Source organism: Mangifera indica, chromosome 13 (assembly GCF_011075055.1).
Source record: "Mangifera indica cultivar Alphonso chromosome 13, CATAS_Mindica_2.1, whole genome shotgun sequence".
Classification (NCBI taxonomy): domain Eukaryota; kingdom Viridiplantae; phylum Streptophyta; class Magnoliopsida; order Sapindales; family Anacardiaceae; genus Mangifera; species Mangifera indica.
In genome coordinates, this window is record NC_058149.1 from 12,122,938 (window position 1) to 12,137,978 (window position 15,041).

At 35.2% G+C, this 15,041-nt stretch overlaps 3 protein-coding genes across 4 annotated transcripts; 2 read left to right on the forward strand and 1 right to left on the reverse strand.

The window, feature by feature from the left end:
- Positions 1-134: 134 nt before the first annotated feature.
- LOC123193913 (serine-threonine kinase receptor-associated protein-like) lies at positions 135-3,584 on the reverse strand. Its single transcript, XM_044606987.1, has 7 exons — positions 3,228-3,584; positions 2,658-2,793; positions 2,203-2,284; positions 1,868-2,043; positions 1,184-1,321; positions 961-1,100; positions 135-581 (listed from the first exon to the last, which is right to left on the reverse strand). Exons 1-7 carry the CDS (start codon positions 3,343-3,345, stop codon positions 319-321), a joined length of 1,053 nt encoding a protein of 350 aa, XP_044462922.1. The 5' UTR covers positions 3,346-3,584; the 3' UTR covers positions 135-318.
- A 224-nt stretch (positions 3,585-3,808) lies between these two features.
- On the forward strand, positions 3,809-9,888 carry LOC123194748 (26S proteasome regulatory subunit 8 homolog A). Its single transcript, XM_044608127.1, has 9 exons — positions 3,809-4,115; positions 4,381-4,478; positions 6,526-6,750; positions 6,893-6,955; positions 7,061-7,224; positions 7,559-7,715; positions 7,833-7,931; positions 8,608-8,718; positions 9,527-9,888. The coding sequence occupies exons 1-9, from the start codon at positions 3,914-3,916 to the stop codon at positions 9,665-9,667; spliced, it is 1,260 nt and encodes a 419-aa protein (XP_044464062.1). The 5' UTR covers positions 3,809-3,913; the 3' UTR covers positions 9,668-9,888.
- Positions 9,889-10,111: 223 nt separating this feature from the next.
- Positions 10,112-11,851, forward strand: LOC123194749 (EG45-like domain containing protein). 2 transcript variants are annotated; one of them, XM_044608129.1, is made up of 3 exons: positions 10,112-11,153; positions 11,238-11,544; positions 11,663-11,851. In XM_044608129.1, the coding sequence occupies exons 1-3, from the start codon at positions 11,033-11,035 to the stop codon at positions 11,667-11,669; spliced, it is 435 nt and encodes a 144-aa protein (XP_044464064.1). In that variant the 5' UTR covers positions 10,112-11,032; the 3' UTR covers positions 11,670-11,851. The 2 variants fall into 2 exon arrangements, with proteins under 2 accessions (XP_044464064.1, XP_044464065.1); XM_044608130.1 differs by having other exon boundaries at positions 11,244-11,544.
- The last annotated feature ends 3,190 nt before the right edge of the window (positions 11,852-15,041 follow it).

Genomic DNA, 15,041 nt, shown 5'->3' on the forward strand with positions numbered 1-15,041 from the left:
ATAGTAATAACAAAGCATCTCAATTTTATATTGCAACCGTTAAATGTTAATAACTTCAGTTGAAGATAGCTTCTGATCGAAGAATATCTGTTGACATCCTCGCTACATTCCACTGTTAAGTTTAAACATGCAAATTAGAAGGTCCAAAATTTACTTTCAGAGGCAATAAGAACTTGTACACAACATTTCGTCCAGTCTATATCTATTTAATGCATCATTAACAAGAAACTAGAAGATATTCTGGTTTAGTCCCTCTACATAATTATCTAATATCTGAACATTATGCTAGGCAAAAGGATGAGATATATGATTGCCCCGTCACTCATTTCCTGCTTCTTCTTTCTCTTTAGTCTTCCCGTCATCTGCAATATGAAAACCTTCAACCTTGCGCGAAACCTCTTCTGCAGTTACCTTGACATTTCCAACTGAACCATTTGCCAATACAGCTTCAGTATCATCAAGAGTCAGAGGGCCTGTCTGCCATATTCTAATGGTTCCATCCTCAGATCCTGAGGCATATGATTCCCCTCCTGGAGAGAAGCGCACACAGTGTACAGGACCATGGTGCCCTTTATTGCATGCTGTACCCAGACAAAAATTAGTAACTACAGAAATAATGAGGCCTAATATTGATTTTGAGATACTAAATTTAAAAGACAGGAATGCAGCATGAACCATCTGAACTTATATAGTCAAATGAAAAGATCACATGAGAAACAAATCATTTAAGTTTTAGAATAAAACCAAGTTGACAAACAAATCTTACTATTTAGTCAATACAAACTGAGGTGATAGTATGTAATTGGATAATATGATTGTTTATTTTTTCTCATACTTCAAAATCACTTAATCATATATTGTCACATCAAAAAACATAAATAAATTAATAAGATTTGTTTATATATGTAATATTATTCTAAGTTTTATTTTAATAGATTGAGTTCATGTTGAAGCACATACCTATCTCATCACCCGTGTGGAAATCAAAAACACGGATCCACATATCTTCTCCCCCAGCAACGAACTTATTACCATACTTTGGCTCCAGTGAAGCTGATTCTATTGTGCATGGCATGTTGTAGCTCTTCACGAGCCCAAAACTAGGGAAAGAGATTGAAAATCTTAGACAGAACAAGGTGGAAAGCTGGGTAAAGAAAAATAGTCAATCTGGCCTAAATCTTACTGGTTTGCATCCCAGAATTTAACTGTTGACCCATCAGCAGTTGTGATATATCGACCATCTTGACTCACTTCAGCACTGGTTACAGATGACTTGGTCTCAAGTGTTTGGACTATCTTACCACTTCTTACATCCCATAATCTGTATACAACTACTAATAATTTTAGTAATGATTAGATTAAAAAAAAACAGAAAATCTCATCCAGTCCAAGAACTATTTTCAACTTCAACTTTAGGAGAAAACATGTATAAAATACTATAATCTCATAAAATTGAACAGTTTGCCCAACAATTTTTCTATCAAGTAACAGCAAGCAATCAAACCTCTGCAGAATATAAGAAATTAACATTCTTCTTTTTTTTTAATCTCTCTTTACTTGAGCCAAAAGATTACTAAAACCCTAGAACCTTAAATTTTAACCTCATTTTCTGAGTTTTGATACCCAACCGTTTGGCAAATGCAATGAAGCTTGATAATTGGACCCATGTTTTTAGCTTATTCTATCCACAACTTGCGTTAGTATACACTTAGAAGAGCCCAAAAATTTCAGGATAAACTATCACATTACGGTTACTTAAAGGAATCAAAACAAAAAGCAAGATATCAAAAAAAAATTACTTTCCATGAAACAAAATAAGTATCACATAAATATAGAATTGAACATGATGCAGGAGAAATAAGCATACCTGACACCACCCATGTCAGAGCAAGAGCTTAAGATTGTCTGATCACTATGGAGCCATGCAACAGTTCTGACCGAACAAGGAGATCTATCCACTTCTCTTGAAGGTGCATCTGGTCGATTCAAATCAAAAATACGAAGGATTTTCTCCACTCCTCCAGTCAGCAGAAGATGAGTATCCTGTGTACAGATTGAAAAAACATTAAATGTGATGCATACATGAGCATAATTATGTGTTCATAAATACTTATCCATTGAAATTACCAAAATATTAAGATGCAAAGGATTTTCACAATAATACTGTCATATTAAATAGAGAGAAAAAGATAAAAAAATTACCTCTGAAAATGCACAGGCTCGAACAATGTGCTTGTGCTCAAATGAGTGCAACTCGTCTCCAGTTAATGCATTCCATACTTTACTGCACAAATAATTTTGATCAAAATTTCATGTGAACCTTTTTATCTATAATGAAACACTTGCTATCATGTACAAAAGAAACTTTTCAGAGCTTTAATTGTATGGAATTAACACCAATTAAATGATGTCTCTACTCTGGCTCACCATCTATTACAGATAAATTGAAAAAACACTACATACTCAACACTCAACATGTTTGAAGATACATGCCATTTTCAAAAAACAAATTTGTCTTATCTGACCTCTCATAGCATAGGAATCATCAAAAGGTACCAAATTATAAAGAATTAGATAAAAATATAGCATGTTTCAAAGACATGCCAAGACAAGAATTTGAAAGTTAATCTTACGAGAAAGAAGGGTTAATTACATACGCACTAAAGTCAGCAGAACCAGACGCAGCACGTAAAGCATTGGTATCAAGGCAGCAACTCCACACCGCACCCTTGTGACCTTCAAACGTCCCTATCCAATCTCCAGTCCCTCCATTTCTGAGCATGGGAGTAGAATCTGAATTGCACCAGTAAAACAATCAGATTCAGCAATAAAAAATTTATTAGGTTTACCACAAATAAAATTAACTAGCATTCCAATAGGCTCATGTCAGCATATTTGTGTCACAATTTCAATTACACAATCTTCTGTTCCAATTCAGAATCTCATTGCAATTATAATTACAGATTAAATCAAAATCGAAAACTAACAACATATCCTCATAGAATTCCAAAATCAATCAACGATCAGAAGCAATTGCAAACTTGAAATACAATAAATTAGCACTCCAAAACCAACCAATGATCACAAGCAATTACAAATTTACACTAACATTATAACAAATTAGTATTCCAACATTAATCGACAATCACAAGCAATTACCAATATATACTGACATTATAATAAGTAAACAGAAAAATAAGAAGAAATTGTGGAGATGCGTAGCGCACCCTTGCTAGCGCTGATGAGGAAGAAGCCATCGGGAGTAATAGGACTGTAAAACAGATCCACTACGGGCCTAGAATGACCGTGGCATACAAGCGGAACAGCAAACTTTTTCTTATCCATCCCTTTAAAATAACAAAAATTCAATTAAAATGGTTTCAAAAATATATTGGAAAAAACATAGATTTACAGAAATGGATATAGGTGTTGATATTGCGGTAATTTGTATAAATCCACGCTTCCTAACCCTAGGGCCTAGGCTCTAAGAGAAATGGAGATGTTTAATGGTTCAAAAAAAAAACTACAATCAATTTTGTTATACAAAGAAAACAGAGCTGCGTGGGTAACAGGAGTTACAAGAGAAACAGTTTGGGTGGATGTCGTCTTATATAGGCCAACTTTTCCTTATTTCAAATCCTCAATAAAAACATAAATTTCACTTTAGCCCCCTAGACAACAGGTAGTGCGATTTAACACCCCTCTTACCAACTCTTGACAAATGGGCTCTTTTAACGGGCCAGTAGAAGAAGCCCATGGGCTCCCGATGGTCCACCAATGCGGTATTAAACCGCCTTACGCCCAGTAGTAGGCTATAAACAGCAATCGTAGGCCATAGGCAGAGGCAAAGCCTCGGTTCCCAAGCCAAGCAGGAAACTTGATCTTAAAGAAATTAGATTCGAATTCGATTGCAATGGCCGCTGTAGGAATCGAAACTAAGCAGGTGGAATCGGTCGTGGCGGAGGAGGCATGCTCAGCTAAAGGGGCATCGAAGCAAGGAGAGGGACTCAGGCAATACTATCTCCAACATATCCATGAACTACAGCTCCAAGTCCGACAAAAGACTCACAATCTCAATCGCCTTGAAGCCCAGCGCAACGAACTCAATTCAAGAGGTTCCTATTCTCAACCGTAACCCTAATTTTCACTGTGTGGATTTTATTCTCATTTTTAACTTATATCTTTTCCTAGGGTTTGCATTATTGATTTCTGAATAGCTTTGATAGGGCTATCCTATGATGAATTATCAGTGACTATGAATTTTGCGACATGATTGAATAGTTATTAAGATTGATATATAATTGCACATAGACAGATATTTTAGTTAATAGTGGGTTGAGAATTGCCCAATTAATTTATGACATTCTTTATTATCAACAGTTAGGATGCTTAGAGAAGAATTACAGCTGCTTCAGGAGCCTGGATCTTATGTTGGTGAAGTGGTCAAAGTGATGGGCAAAAATAAGGTTCTTGTAAAGGTCAGCTACATCATCTCTTACAGCTTTTAGCGTTATAGTAGGTATACAAAAATGTTCAAGATTTTGAAATTTCTTTATTTGTAGTTAATGTTGTTTAATTGCCTGTTATTTTAATGTGGGTTGATTGTTTAGTTTATGTCAGGTACATGAACTGAAAGTTCTAGTATGAATAAACATGTACCGAGAGAAAATTTTCAATTTAATCAGATGCAATACTTCCCCATAGAGCTGATTTTTCTCACTAATCAACCACTGAATGGTTTTTCGGTGACATTAGAAGCATGAATATGTCTGTTAGAGCTGAGGTATATGTCACCTACAAGAAGGAAAAAGTAGGAAAACTGGGGTAATTATGCAATTATGATAAAGTGGAAGAGTGATGATTAAGGGAGGAAAAAAGGTAGGGAAAGTGGAAAAATTGAGACAAATAATAGTGGTAGGGAGAGTTCTAGCCTCTTGAAAGCTAGACAAATTAGGAAGAAATTTTGGCTTCATTGTAAACACTTTAATTGTTAGTATGAGTATCCTATTTTCTGTTCCATTCTATTTGTGCTGTTTGGTTTGATTGTGTGAGTTAAAAGATTTATGGATTCCTATCAATGTCTTGCTGGTTTAGTCAACCATCACATTATTTGTGTTAAAATTGTTCTTGTATGTGTTATGTATATTTACTGCTTTTCAGTTATAGTTGAGTATGTGATGTTTTACTGAATGATGAGCTAGAAAGGGTTGGATTTGAGTTAAGATGGCTTGAGTTTGATTTCCATCTCGGCTCAATCAAGCCCAAACTAAGCAGCCATGGCTCAAGCTTGAGTCTCAAGTCATGGGAGCCAAGCTTGAGCTCAATTTTTTTTTTTTTTTAATATTTAAAAAAAAATTGTGTTTCTAATAAAAGAAAATGTGTAATGAAGTTGAATTGTGATGAGAAAAAAAGAAAGTAGGCTTATTTATAATGATTGAGGTAAGTTCCTATAATCAATTTCACCAATGTGGGAGTGCTAGAATATGGAATTGGGTTGAGATTTGTGATTATTTATAGCGTGTGAAGGGAGTTGTTAAAGTGTGTCTTTACAATGTGAGACTTCTACACTTCACCAATTATAATTCACTTCACCCACTATGAATCCATATAATATTATGCTCTTCTATTTTCATAGAGAAAAACATTTCATATCATAACATCATTCATCATTTTAATGCATAAAAAATAGGCGATTAGTCATTATTTGAACTTAATAATCCTTAGAACTAGTATTGATGTTGTGTTATTGTTTTGTGAAAAAGAAGAAAATTCTTGATTTTATTCATTGATTTGCATCGTAAAATAAATTCTTTGGCCATTCTTATTGAATAAAAAATTCTTCGTAGTATAAAAATAATCCTTTAGCCATTGTTTTGTCAAATGTCATTTTTTATAAATATAATAGAGCATAATATTATGTGAGATATATAATGGGTGAAGTGTAAAAGTCTCACATTGGAAATATACATTTCAATAACTCATTCAACTCACTTCACTCACTATAAATAAACACTTAAGTATCACCCCAATTTCAACTCTTTCACATAGGTGAAATTGATTCCGATAACTCAACTTGTCTATTATGAATAAGTTTGTTGTTCTTCCTTTCTCATCATACTTCAACTTCATTCTATGTTTTCTTTAATTAGAAAACGTAATTTTTTTAAATTAATAATAAATAAGTTTAAAATTTATAAAAAAAATTTAAAACGCTACAGTATTGAGCTGAGCCGGGCCAAGCCAAGCTCAAGCTCGGCATTCAAGCTTGGCTCCGTCAAAACTCGTAGAGCTTGAGCTTAGTCTTGAGGATTCGAGCTGAACCCAAGCAAGCCTACGATTGAGCTTGGCCTGGCTTGAAAAAACTCTTAGAGCTAGTTGCGTTTAATTTGAGCAATCATGGGTGATAGATTGCATTTAATGTTGTAATGGTTTTAACTGATCATAGCTTCCCATGATAGTTTGCTGATCATTGAAAAAATAAAATTCCTAAAATACATCTGTATTCGCTTTTTTGTTTTCTTCCAGGTCCATCCAGAGGGGAAATATGTTGTTGATATAGACAAAAACATTGACATCACCAAGATCACACCATCAACAAGAGTAGCACTTCGTAATGATAGCTACGTTCTTCATTTGATTTTGCCAAGCAAAGTAGATCCACTTGTCAACCTCATGAAAGTTGAAAAAGTTCCAGATTCTACATATGACATGATTGGTGGTCTTGATCAACAAATTAAGGAGATAAAGGAGGTGTGGTCATGGCACATTTTTTTCGCTATGGATTTACATTTAGTTGCATATAGGGGATTTTGATTTTAATTGAGTCCTTCATTTTTAATCATCTTTGATGGTTATGTTTTCCTTCTCTGTTTGTGGTTTATCACCTTTATAGGTCATTGAGCTTCCTATCAAACACCCTGAATTATTTGAGAGTCTTGGAATAGCTCAACCTAAGGTTTGTTTTGTGTTGTTATGTTGCATCTACTGTTGATCTTGTTGATTGGGTAGAGATATATTACTTCTACAAACTCAGTCTCTCTCTGCTTCTTTTACATAACAGGGTGTCTTACTATATGGACCACCTGGTACGGGAAAAACACTATTGGCTAGAGCAGTGGCTCATCATACTGATTGTACTTTCATCAGGGTTTCTGGTTCAGAATTGGTTCAGAAATATATTGGAGAAGGCTCTAGAATGGTTAGAGAACTCTTTGTCATGGCAAGGTTTGTTTCCTTTCTCCCTGCTGTCTCATGCCTTGATTGTTTTTTCTTCCAAGGTTAATGCTGTACTTAACTTTGGTGTATTTTATACTTTTTCCTTACTTCATTATGTGGTTGTGGGTGGCACATGACTGAAGCATGTGCCACTCTTTTCTGAGAACTATAATTCTTTCTCTTTGATATTTCTAATTTTTATCTGGAATTATTCCATAGATGTTTTGCTTCATGTTGAAAGTATGGATGAATAATCTTTCAGCTGATTGATGTTCTGCACTTTTCTTGTTATCCTTATAGTTTCTTATCCTATTAGTGTGACTACTCGCCTGTTTTTCACCAGGGAACATGCTCCATCAATCATTTTTATGGATGAAATAGACAGCATTGGGTCTGCTCGGATGGAATCTGGAAGTGGCAATGGTGACAGTGAGGTGCAAAGGACTATGTTGGAACTTCTCAATCAGCTTGATGGATTTGAAGCATCAAACAAGATCAAGGTACTGTTTTTCAGTTCGGTAAGCAAATGTAGTCAACTAGGGAGAGAATAGGGCATAGTATTTGCTATATTTGTTTAGTTGACTTATTATGCATGTAACATGAAACTTGCCAAACAGGTTTTGATGGCCACAAATCGGATTGATATTCTTGATCAAGCTCTCCTTAGGCCTGGACGAATTGACAGGAAGATCGAATTTCCAAATCCTAATGAAGAGGTCTGCTACCATTACCATAATGTGCATTTACATTTTTCGAAAATAAATCTCTCTTTCATCTTGTCCCTCTAAAATTCAACTTATAAAAGTGAATATTTATTGAATTTGGTTCCATATGAATATTTGAATGAGAAGGAATGCAGGTTTTTGTCCCCTCATACATAATTGTGTTCTCATGTGAGATACACATGTCAACATTTGTTGTTATGATCCTTTCCATATGGATAGTTGAGCAATGAATGCTTTTTTTGTCTTTAACGTGTTCTTGTACAAAATGTGTATGTCAACATTTTATTGTTTTGATCCTTGTGAATAAATTTACTGGAGAGAAAAGTACCTGTTTTATGTTGTGGAATATGGTGAGTTTGAAAGATCGAGAAAATCAGGTCACTATGACAGGTTCCTCAGAAAGCTAAAAATTAGTAATCTTTTCTAGAATTTGAATTGATTACATTATTTGCAAGCAAGTATAAGACAAAAGAGACATGCTATTGTGAAAAAATACCCATGTTTATATTGTCATTATGTTGTGTATATTTGGTTATCTAAGGTAACCTTGTTGAAATTAACATTATCTTAGCAATTTTCCTGTAGAGATTGTTTCTCTGAGTAGTGTTTTCTGTCTGATATAGTTAATGTCACATGTATACTTATGTTTGTTTTTCATTTTATGCAGTCTCGTCTAGATATCCTTAAAATTCATTCAAGGAGAATGAATTTAATGCGTGGGATTGATTTGAAGAAGATTGCCGAGAAGATGAATGGTGCATCTGGTGCGGAGCTAAAGGTATGATAAATTTTTTGTCTTTACCTTATTATTAATTTATTTAATTTTCTGTTTAATTATTAAACATTAGTGCTTCTGCAAGATTGAATCTTGGAATTTTTGAAGTTGTCGATGCTTTGGATTTATGCCCCAAGTTGTTATTAGCTTCTCTATGTTCTCATAAATCCCTTTGAAAAGATATTAAACTCATAAGTGACATTGACATTTGAAGACTGTCATGTTCATTTAAGATTATAGATGCAAAACAAACCCATACTTCTCGGTTTGCTGTTGGGGGGTCATTTCACCGACTAATCAAACTTTTGAGAACTGGTTGACTGACTCTGAGATGTAACATTCTATCAAAACAATTTTAAAATATCTATGTATGAACAGAATACTGCCATCCATATAGTTTATTTATTATCTTCAAGGTGAGTTTGGTTGGTAATATGTAGTTGTAACCTATCCTCTCTAGTTGATTTGGCTGCTGCCACTCCAATACATATTGTCTCCACAAAATTCTAGGTGGAGTCACGATGCATGTGGACCCAGTCCATGTCTGCATATACACATATACTACCTCCATGGCAAATTTGTTAAGTGCACAGTGTGCTGGTTATGGATGGAGTGGTTTTTGCAAAATTCAAATTAGGAGAATTTGAAACCTGGCTATAAGGTTTATTTAATTTAAGATATATTGTCATATGAATGTGGTTGACTCACCTAATTAGCCCTATGGTTGACAGTTTGGTAACCTATAAAATTGAAATGTCAAAGAGCATTTATATATTATTTCTTTTATCCACTGTTTAATCTGTTTATTCAGGCGGTGTGCACTGAAGCTGGTATGTTTGCTCTAAGGGAGAGGAGGGTGCATGTAACACAGGAAGATTTTGAGATGGCAGTTGCCAAAGTGATGAAGAAGGAGACGGAAAAAAACATGTCATTGCGGAAGTTGTGGAAATAATTACTCTTTTGTTATCTACTTGGTTGTTTGAGCAAGTATTCAATTAGTGCTACATTTGACTCGTTGCTTGGCTGTTTGTTAACAAGGTTACCATCATTTAGATTTGCAATCTGAGGGAGGGAAAACGCAATCTTTTTCTTGTGTGAAGTAGTTACTTCAGTTAATTGGTGTATTTGTTTATTTATAGGAAAGAAAAAGGAAAAAAATAGGTACTTCATAAACGGCTGAATCTATTGTTAATCGCTAGGCATAAGCAGGTTAACGTGGGCATTTGAGTTGACAATCAGAAATTAGATTTATTGTTGGCCACACACTCAGGAGTACTAGTATTCGTGCAAAGCCATAGCCATGTGCGTGTATTAGATAAATTTGTGGCCGAAACTGTTGACTGCCACTTCTCCTATGCGGCATGCCTGCAAGCGCGTTGATGTATTAATATGATTTTGATGGGTAGATTGATTTTTATTAGTAAGCCTGGTCCAAGTCAACTCATTTCAGGGTAGATACCTGATTTAGCTGGAAAGGACGATACCAGTAAAGAAGACAACGGACGGGTAAAGGTTAAATATATTGATCATTTTTCGTTTTCATCTCGTTCCGATATAAAGATGATGAAGAATCGTTTTTCCTCTTTATGGAAAAAAATTTTTCCCTTTCCTATTTATGCGGGGAAAATTTCTCACACTGCTCTTCCCATCTAGTGTTGGGGATATTTGTAAAAATTTGATGTTTTTAATAATAATTTGATAACATTGGGTTTAGAAAATATGTATATATTTACTTATCTCTTATTATAGAGATTTTAATTATCTCTTATTTTTTATTGGGGAATGTCCTCTTTACTGATTGGATCTCATGTAAGCTTATTTGAATTATTAAATTTTATTTTAAAACCTAACAGCAACCAAAGGAGCTCATCTACGATACAAAATGTTTTGACCTAGAAATCAGTAGAAATGTGTTGGCTGACGCGGTTGTGACAGGAGACATTTTTGTAAGTAAAGGTGATAGATCCAAGTGTTTGCTAATAACAGTTAAATGCACCTCTGGTGAGATTTATCGCATATCATTAAAATTCATAGGAATTCTAGACCAAGCAGCTCTCTTTCAATCAAACAGCAGGAAGAAGGTAGACATCTTATTATGTAAGTAATTAGTGGTAATGGCTCTCCATCACGCCAAGTTGCAACTGTTAATGTACTTTTCTTCCTGGTTGAACAGAGAGAGGAATATTAATGAGTCAACGTAAGTGCCAAAGAGGGATTCGACTTTTCTAGCCTTTAAACCTCTACGTTTAGTGTTGACTCTGAATACGGAGATAATTGGCAAATCAAAGAGAGCTAAATCTTGGAAGCCTCTACAAAAATGCTGAAGTCGAGACAGCCATTCTTCATTCTCATTCTCCTCGGTTTATGTTTACAGCTTTTTACTTACTTCTCTTATGCCGACGTTGGAACGGCTGCTTGGTATGCTCCCCCATATTTACGTAAGTACATTTCAACACCTTCTGGTTTTTCCTTGCCCATTAAAATCGATAAACAAATAAAAATTTATATGTATATTTACACAGCTACAGCATGTTATGGTAACGATCAAAGCCAGTTTCCATCGAGCAATTTGTTTGGAGCAGCGGGAGAAGGGATATGGGACAATGGGGCATCATGTGGAAGACAATATTTGGTAAGATGCATCAGCGCCGCGGAGCCGAACACTTGCTTGCCTGGTTTAACCATACAAATCAAGATTGTTGATTATGCTCTTCAATCTGTCTCTCCTCCTTCTCGCTCTGGCACCACCATTGTTCTCTCGCAGGCCGCCTTTGCCGCCATAACCAACTCCTCTTCCACCGCCACTTCCATCAATATTGAATTCCAACAGTAAATTTCTAAACATTCCTTTTACTCTCTCTTCTAATCATGCTTATTATAATTATAACCGCACTTAGTCAAATAGATTTTTGGTTAATTTTCTTTCATTTATTGCATATATAATCAGGGTTTGACATTACTGGAAGTACTTCATTTTTGGAGAAAGACATAATCTGCAGTCAAAGCTCCTGTATTCTCATTCTCAGAATGGTATTGATTTTAGACCATTTCATCCATTTTTATGTAATATTATTATTCTGTGTAATAATTCGTGATATATGCCAAATTCCAGAACCTTATGATTGGTTGGCTGCTATTCTTTTCTCTTTAAATCAATGTCCAAGCCAAATCTATCTGGCTTGCTTCTTGGCTTTGGAAGCTTCTTCAACTAGTTTAATATGGTTTAAACGTGAAAACAAATCCACCCCAATACTTTATACATTAATCTCGTGATTTCCGTCATTATCATGTGAAACTCAGAGGTTACAAGTTTTCTGTGTTCAATGTCTGTGGGCTCCTTCGCAAATTCTATCTTAAATTAAAGCATGTGGGAGTGGGATATTTGAGTACGTAACTTTATGCCTCCTTGTCCCACGGTCAATTAGATTGATAATGAGTGGATTCAAATTGAGCTAAGCTTGAGTTCGACTCAATTTGAGTAGAGTCAATTTCGAATTTTAGTTTATGAAGCTTGTTGGAAAGAGGTTTGAATTTAATTTGTTTAAAAAGAGTCAAATTCAAGTTTGTCAAACTTGCTTGAAATGTGTTTAAGTTTGGTTCTTTTAAGAGGAGTCGAATTTGAGTTTGATTCGAGTTTGAGTTCAAACTGAGCTTTAAATTTGGTTTGATAATTGAGAAAAATAATTAAAACAATATTGTATTAATATATATTAATCAAAATAATATTATTTTAATCGATTCATATTACATTTTTTTATACTTGTAAATTAGATGAGTCAAACACCCTTAAAACTTGAATTTAAAAATATGTAACTCTTAAACTTAAATTCAAAAATATATCTCTCATGTTCGAACTTAAAGCCAAGATTAATTGACCTAAATTTATCCCGGGCTGCTTTGATCAAGCTCAGTGTCATGCATTTTACACTATAAATGCGTCCGAACCAACTGTACTATTTGCAGGGCAAATCTTTGACCTTAGGACGTGACAGCTTATTGGCTAAACACATTGATTTAAGACTAGTCTAAAAAGGAGATAAAAATAATTCACTTCTGAGTCGTACATATGGAAAATTATCCTTGATGACAGATACATTTCAATAGAAAAATGGTGGTGTAAAATGATTGATGACCCCGCAACTATTGATTTCATAGACGGGCATTGCCTTGAGTTTGGCCCATGGAGGGCAACTTTAGGACTGTGAGAACTGTACATTAAGTTGGACTGCATGTGTGAACATAGTTGCGATGATGTGCATGTCATAAGTAACATTCCAACACGACCTCATCGAATTCAAATGCTCCCATCTCCCTTTTAGTTCTGGTCAACTGTAGATTTTAGACGCAAATTCTGACTGACCCTACTGCACTCTTATTCGTCTTACTTTTCTTAGAAATCTTAATGTGAATGCCCGGAAAACCATTACTCTGCCATCAATGTGCATTTCAATGCAAACTAACTCATTATTGCATGGGCAATAAATTAGAAGAAACCACTTGAATGTGACACTGGGAGGGCAACGAGGTTGCCTTAATCCCCCTTTTCATCTCCATAGGATAAACCCTTTTATGTCCCCATCCAATTTTGATATGGGGATAATAGGAAATTCCCAGAATATAGTTATTATAATTTTAGATACAAAAATTGAATTAATCTGATAGGATTCTGACTAATACTCTTGGTTAGCTTATAAAATGGCTGCAACTGATACTGTTTGATACTCTAGCAGGTTGTTTTACATGTATCATATTGACAACGATTTTTGAATTCTGTTGCAATAATGATAAATTCATCGTTACCTAAGATTTTTGGGGATTTTTGTTTGCTCAAGTACAAGATACATATGAAGTTCTATCATGTTGTAAATGTTCCTTGTAACATTTGAAATCAAATGTCACCACATGGAAGGGAAGACTGGCTTGGTAAGATTTGAGGGGGTCAGTTAGAGAATGAACAGAAATAAATGCTGATTCATGAAATGAGAAGGGCAAAGAATTATTTAGCGGACAAACAGTGGGAAGAAGAGTGTTGGGCTCTGGAAGGCCAAGCGTGGGAGTGTTTTGGTTTCCTTTTTCTAGTTTCATGGAGATGATGTAAAAGGCCTTACTGTTCTATGTAAATACAACCTTTAATCAATACGCACAACACCACTTTCTTCATTTTACTATCATTTTATTTTATTTATATTGGGTGAGGATTGATTGCTAAGTTGCAAGGTGCCTAACAATTTTGGCGTCCGAGCATGATGAGAATGGAAGTTAGGGTAGATGGGTTGGAAAAGAACCTAGAATTGGTGAGGGGTAAGTTGAATGGTGTGGATACTAAACTGAAAAACTTAAATTTGAGAATTAAGGCTACACCTGAACCGAATCGAACTGACTCAACTCGGCTTGAATTCATACCGAGTTCAAGCCAAAAGGGTCAATTTGATGGTGAGATGATGGCAGTTTCAGCTACTTGAGTAGTGAGGATGGAAAGTATTGATAGCGAGGTGACTAGTGGGGAGAGATTATTTGGAGTATTTTTTGCCTTAATTGACTGTCTGGAAATGCTTCATATTTGTCACCAAGTATTTGTTTGGAGTATTTGAAATGGAACCTAATTTTGTTGCTCCATTTGTTATTGTGTGCTATTTTTTCATCTTCTATCTGCATGGTGTCTCTGTCAAGGGATAAAAGGGGTGAATGTAGAAACTTCTGATGTGAATGTGCATGTTTGCATGCAATAGACACATGTTTTCTGAGATTGTCCGTGTGAACGTTACCAGGGGTCATGGCCTTCTTTGTGCTGCTCGGATTTTTTGCGCTCATGCTCATACTGCATTGTTCCTCCCTCAACAGTAACTGCCAAAACTGCTGCTATGGCTGGGGTATCTTGGATTGCTTTCCTGCATCTGTGGAAGCATCTTTTTCCCTTGTTATCATTTTTGTTGTCATTTTCTCCATTCTTGGCATAGCCTATGGTTTCCTTGCTGCCACAATGGCTATTCAGAAGATCTGGCAGCGACACTACCACATTCTTACTAAAAGAGAGCTTACAAAGGTAATACTAACGGTTAAATCACTCCTATCTTGTAAAAAATTGTTTTCTGGACTACTTGATCGGGTAAAGTAGGTTGCCTAGACAATGATGGTTCAATACTAGAGTTGTCAAACACTCACCGTCTTGTTTAAAAAAACAATTGCAGGAGTACATTGTGGAGGATCTTCATGGTAGTTATACACCATCTAAACTGGATCCAGAACATGAAGAACGACTGAAAATGATGAAGCTTATGTAGCGATGGATGGGAGGCTAAGTTACATGATGTATTTGTAATGTTTTA

What these genes read in the sequence shown, in the direction of transcription:
- LOC123193913 (XM_044606987.1), bottom strand. Translation starts at nt 3,345, where the DNA reads ATGGATAAGAAAAAGTTTGCTGTTCCGCTTGTATGCCACGGTCATTCT. An exon ending in TCTGACATGGGTGGTGTCAG is followed by an intron (nt 1,322 to 1,867) that starts GTATGCTTATTT and finishes AGTTGTATACAG; the next exon opens with ATTATGGGATGTAAGAAGTG. An exon ending in CCACACGGGTGATGAGATAG is followed by an intron (nt 582 to 960) that starts GTATGTGCTTCA and finishes GTCTGGGTACAG; the next exon opens with CATGCAATAAAGGGCACCAT.
- LOC123194748 (XM_044608127.1), top strand. Translation starts at nt 3,914, where the DNA reads ATGGCCGCTGTAGGAATCGAAACTAAGCAGGTGGAATCGGTCGTGGCG. An exon ending in CAACGAACTCAATTCAAGAG is followed by an intron (nt 4,116 to 4,380) that starts GTTCCTATTCTC and finishes TATTATCAACAG; the next exon opens with TTAGGATGCTTAGAGAAGAA. An exon ending in CATCTGGTGCGGAGCTAAAG is followed by an intron (nt 8,719 to 9,526) that starts GTATGATAAATT and finishes CTGTTTATTCAG; the next exon opens with GCGGTGTGCACTGAAGCTGG.
- LOC123194749 (XM_044608129.1), top strand. Translation starts at nt 11,033, where the DNA reads ATGCTGAAGTCGAGACAGCCATTCTTCATTCTCATTCTCCTCGGTTTA. An exon ending in GTATGCTCCCCCATATTTAC is followed by an intron (nt 11,154 to 11,237) that starts GTAAGTACATTT and finishes ATATTTACACAG; the next exon opens with CTACAGCATGTTATGGTAAC.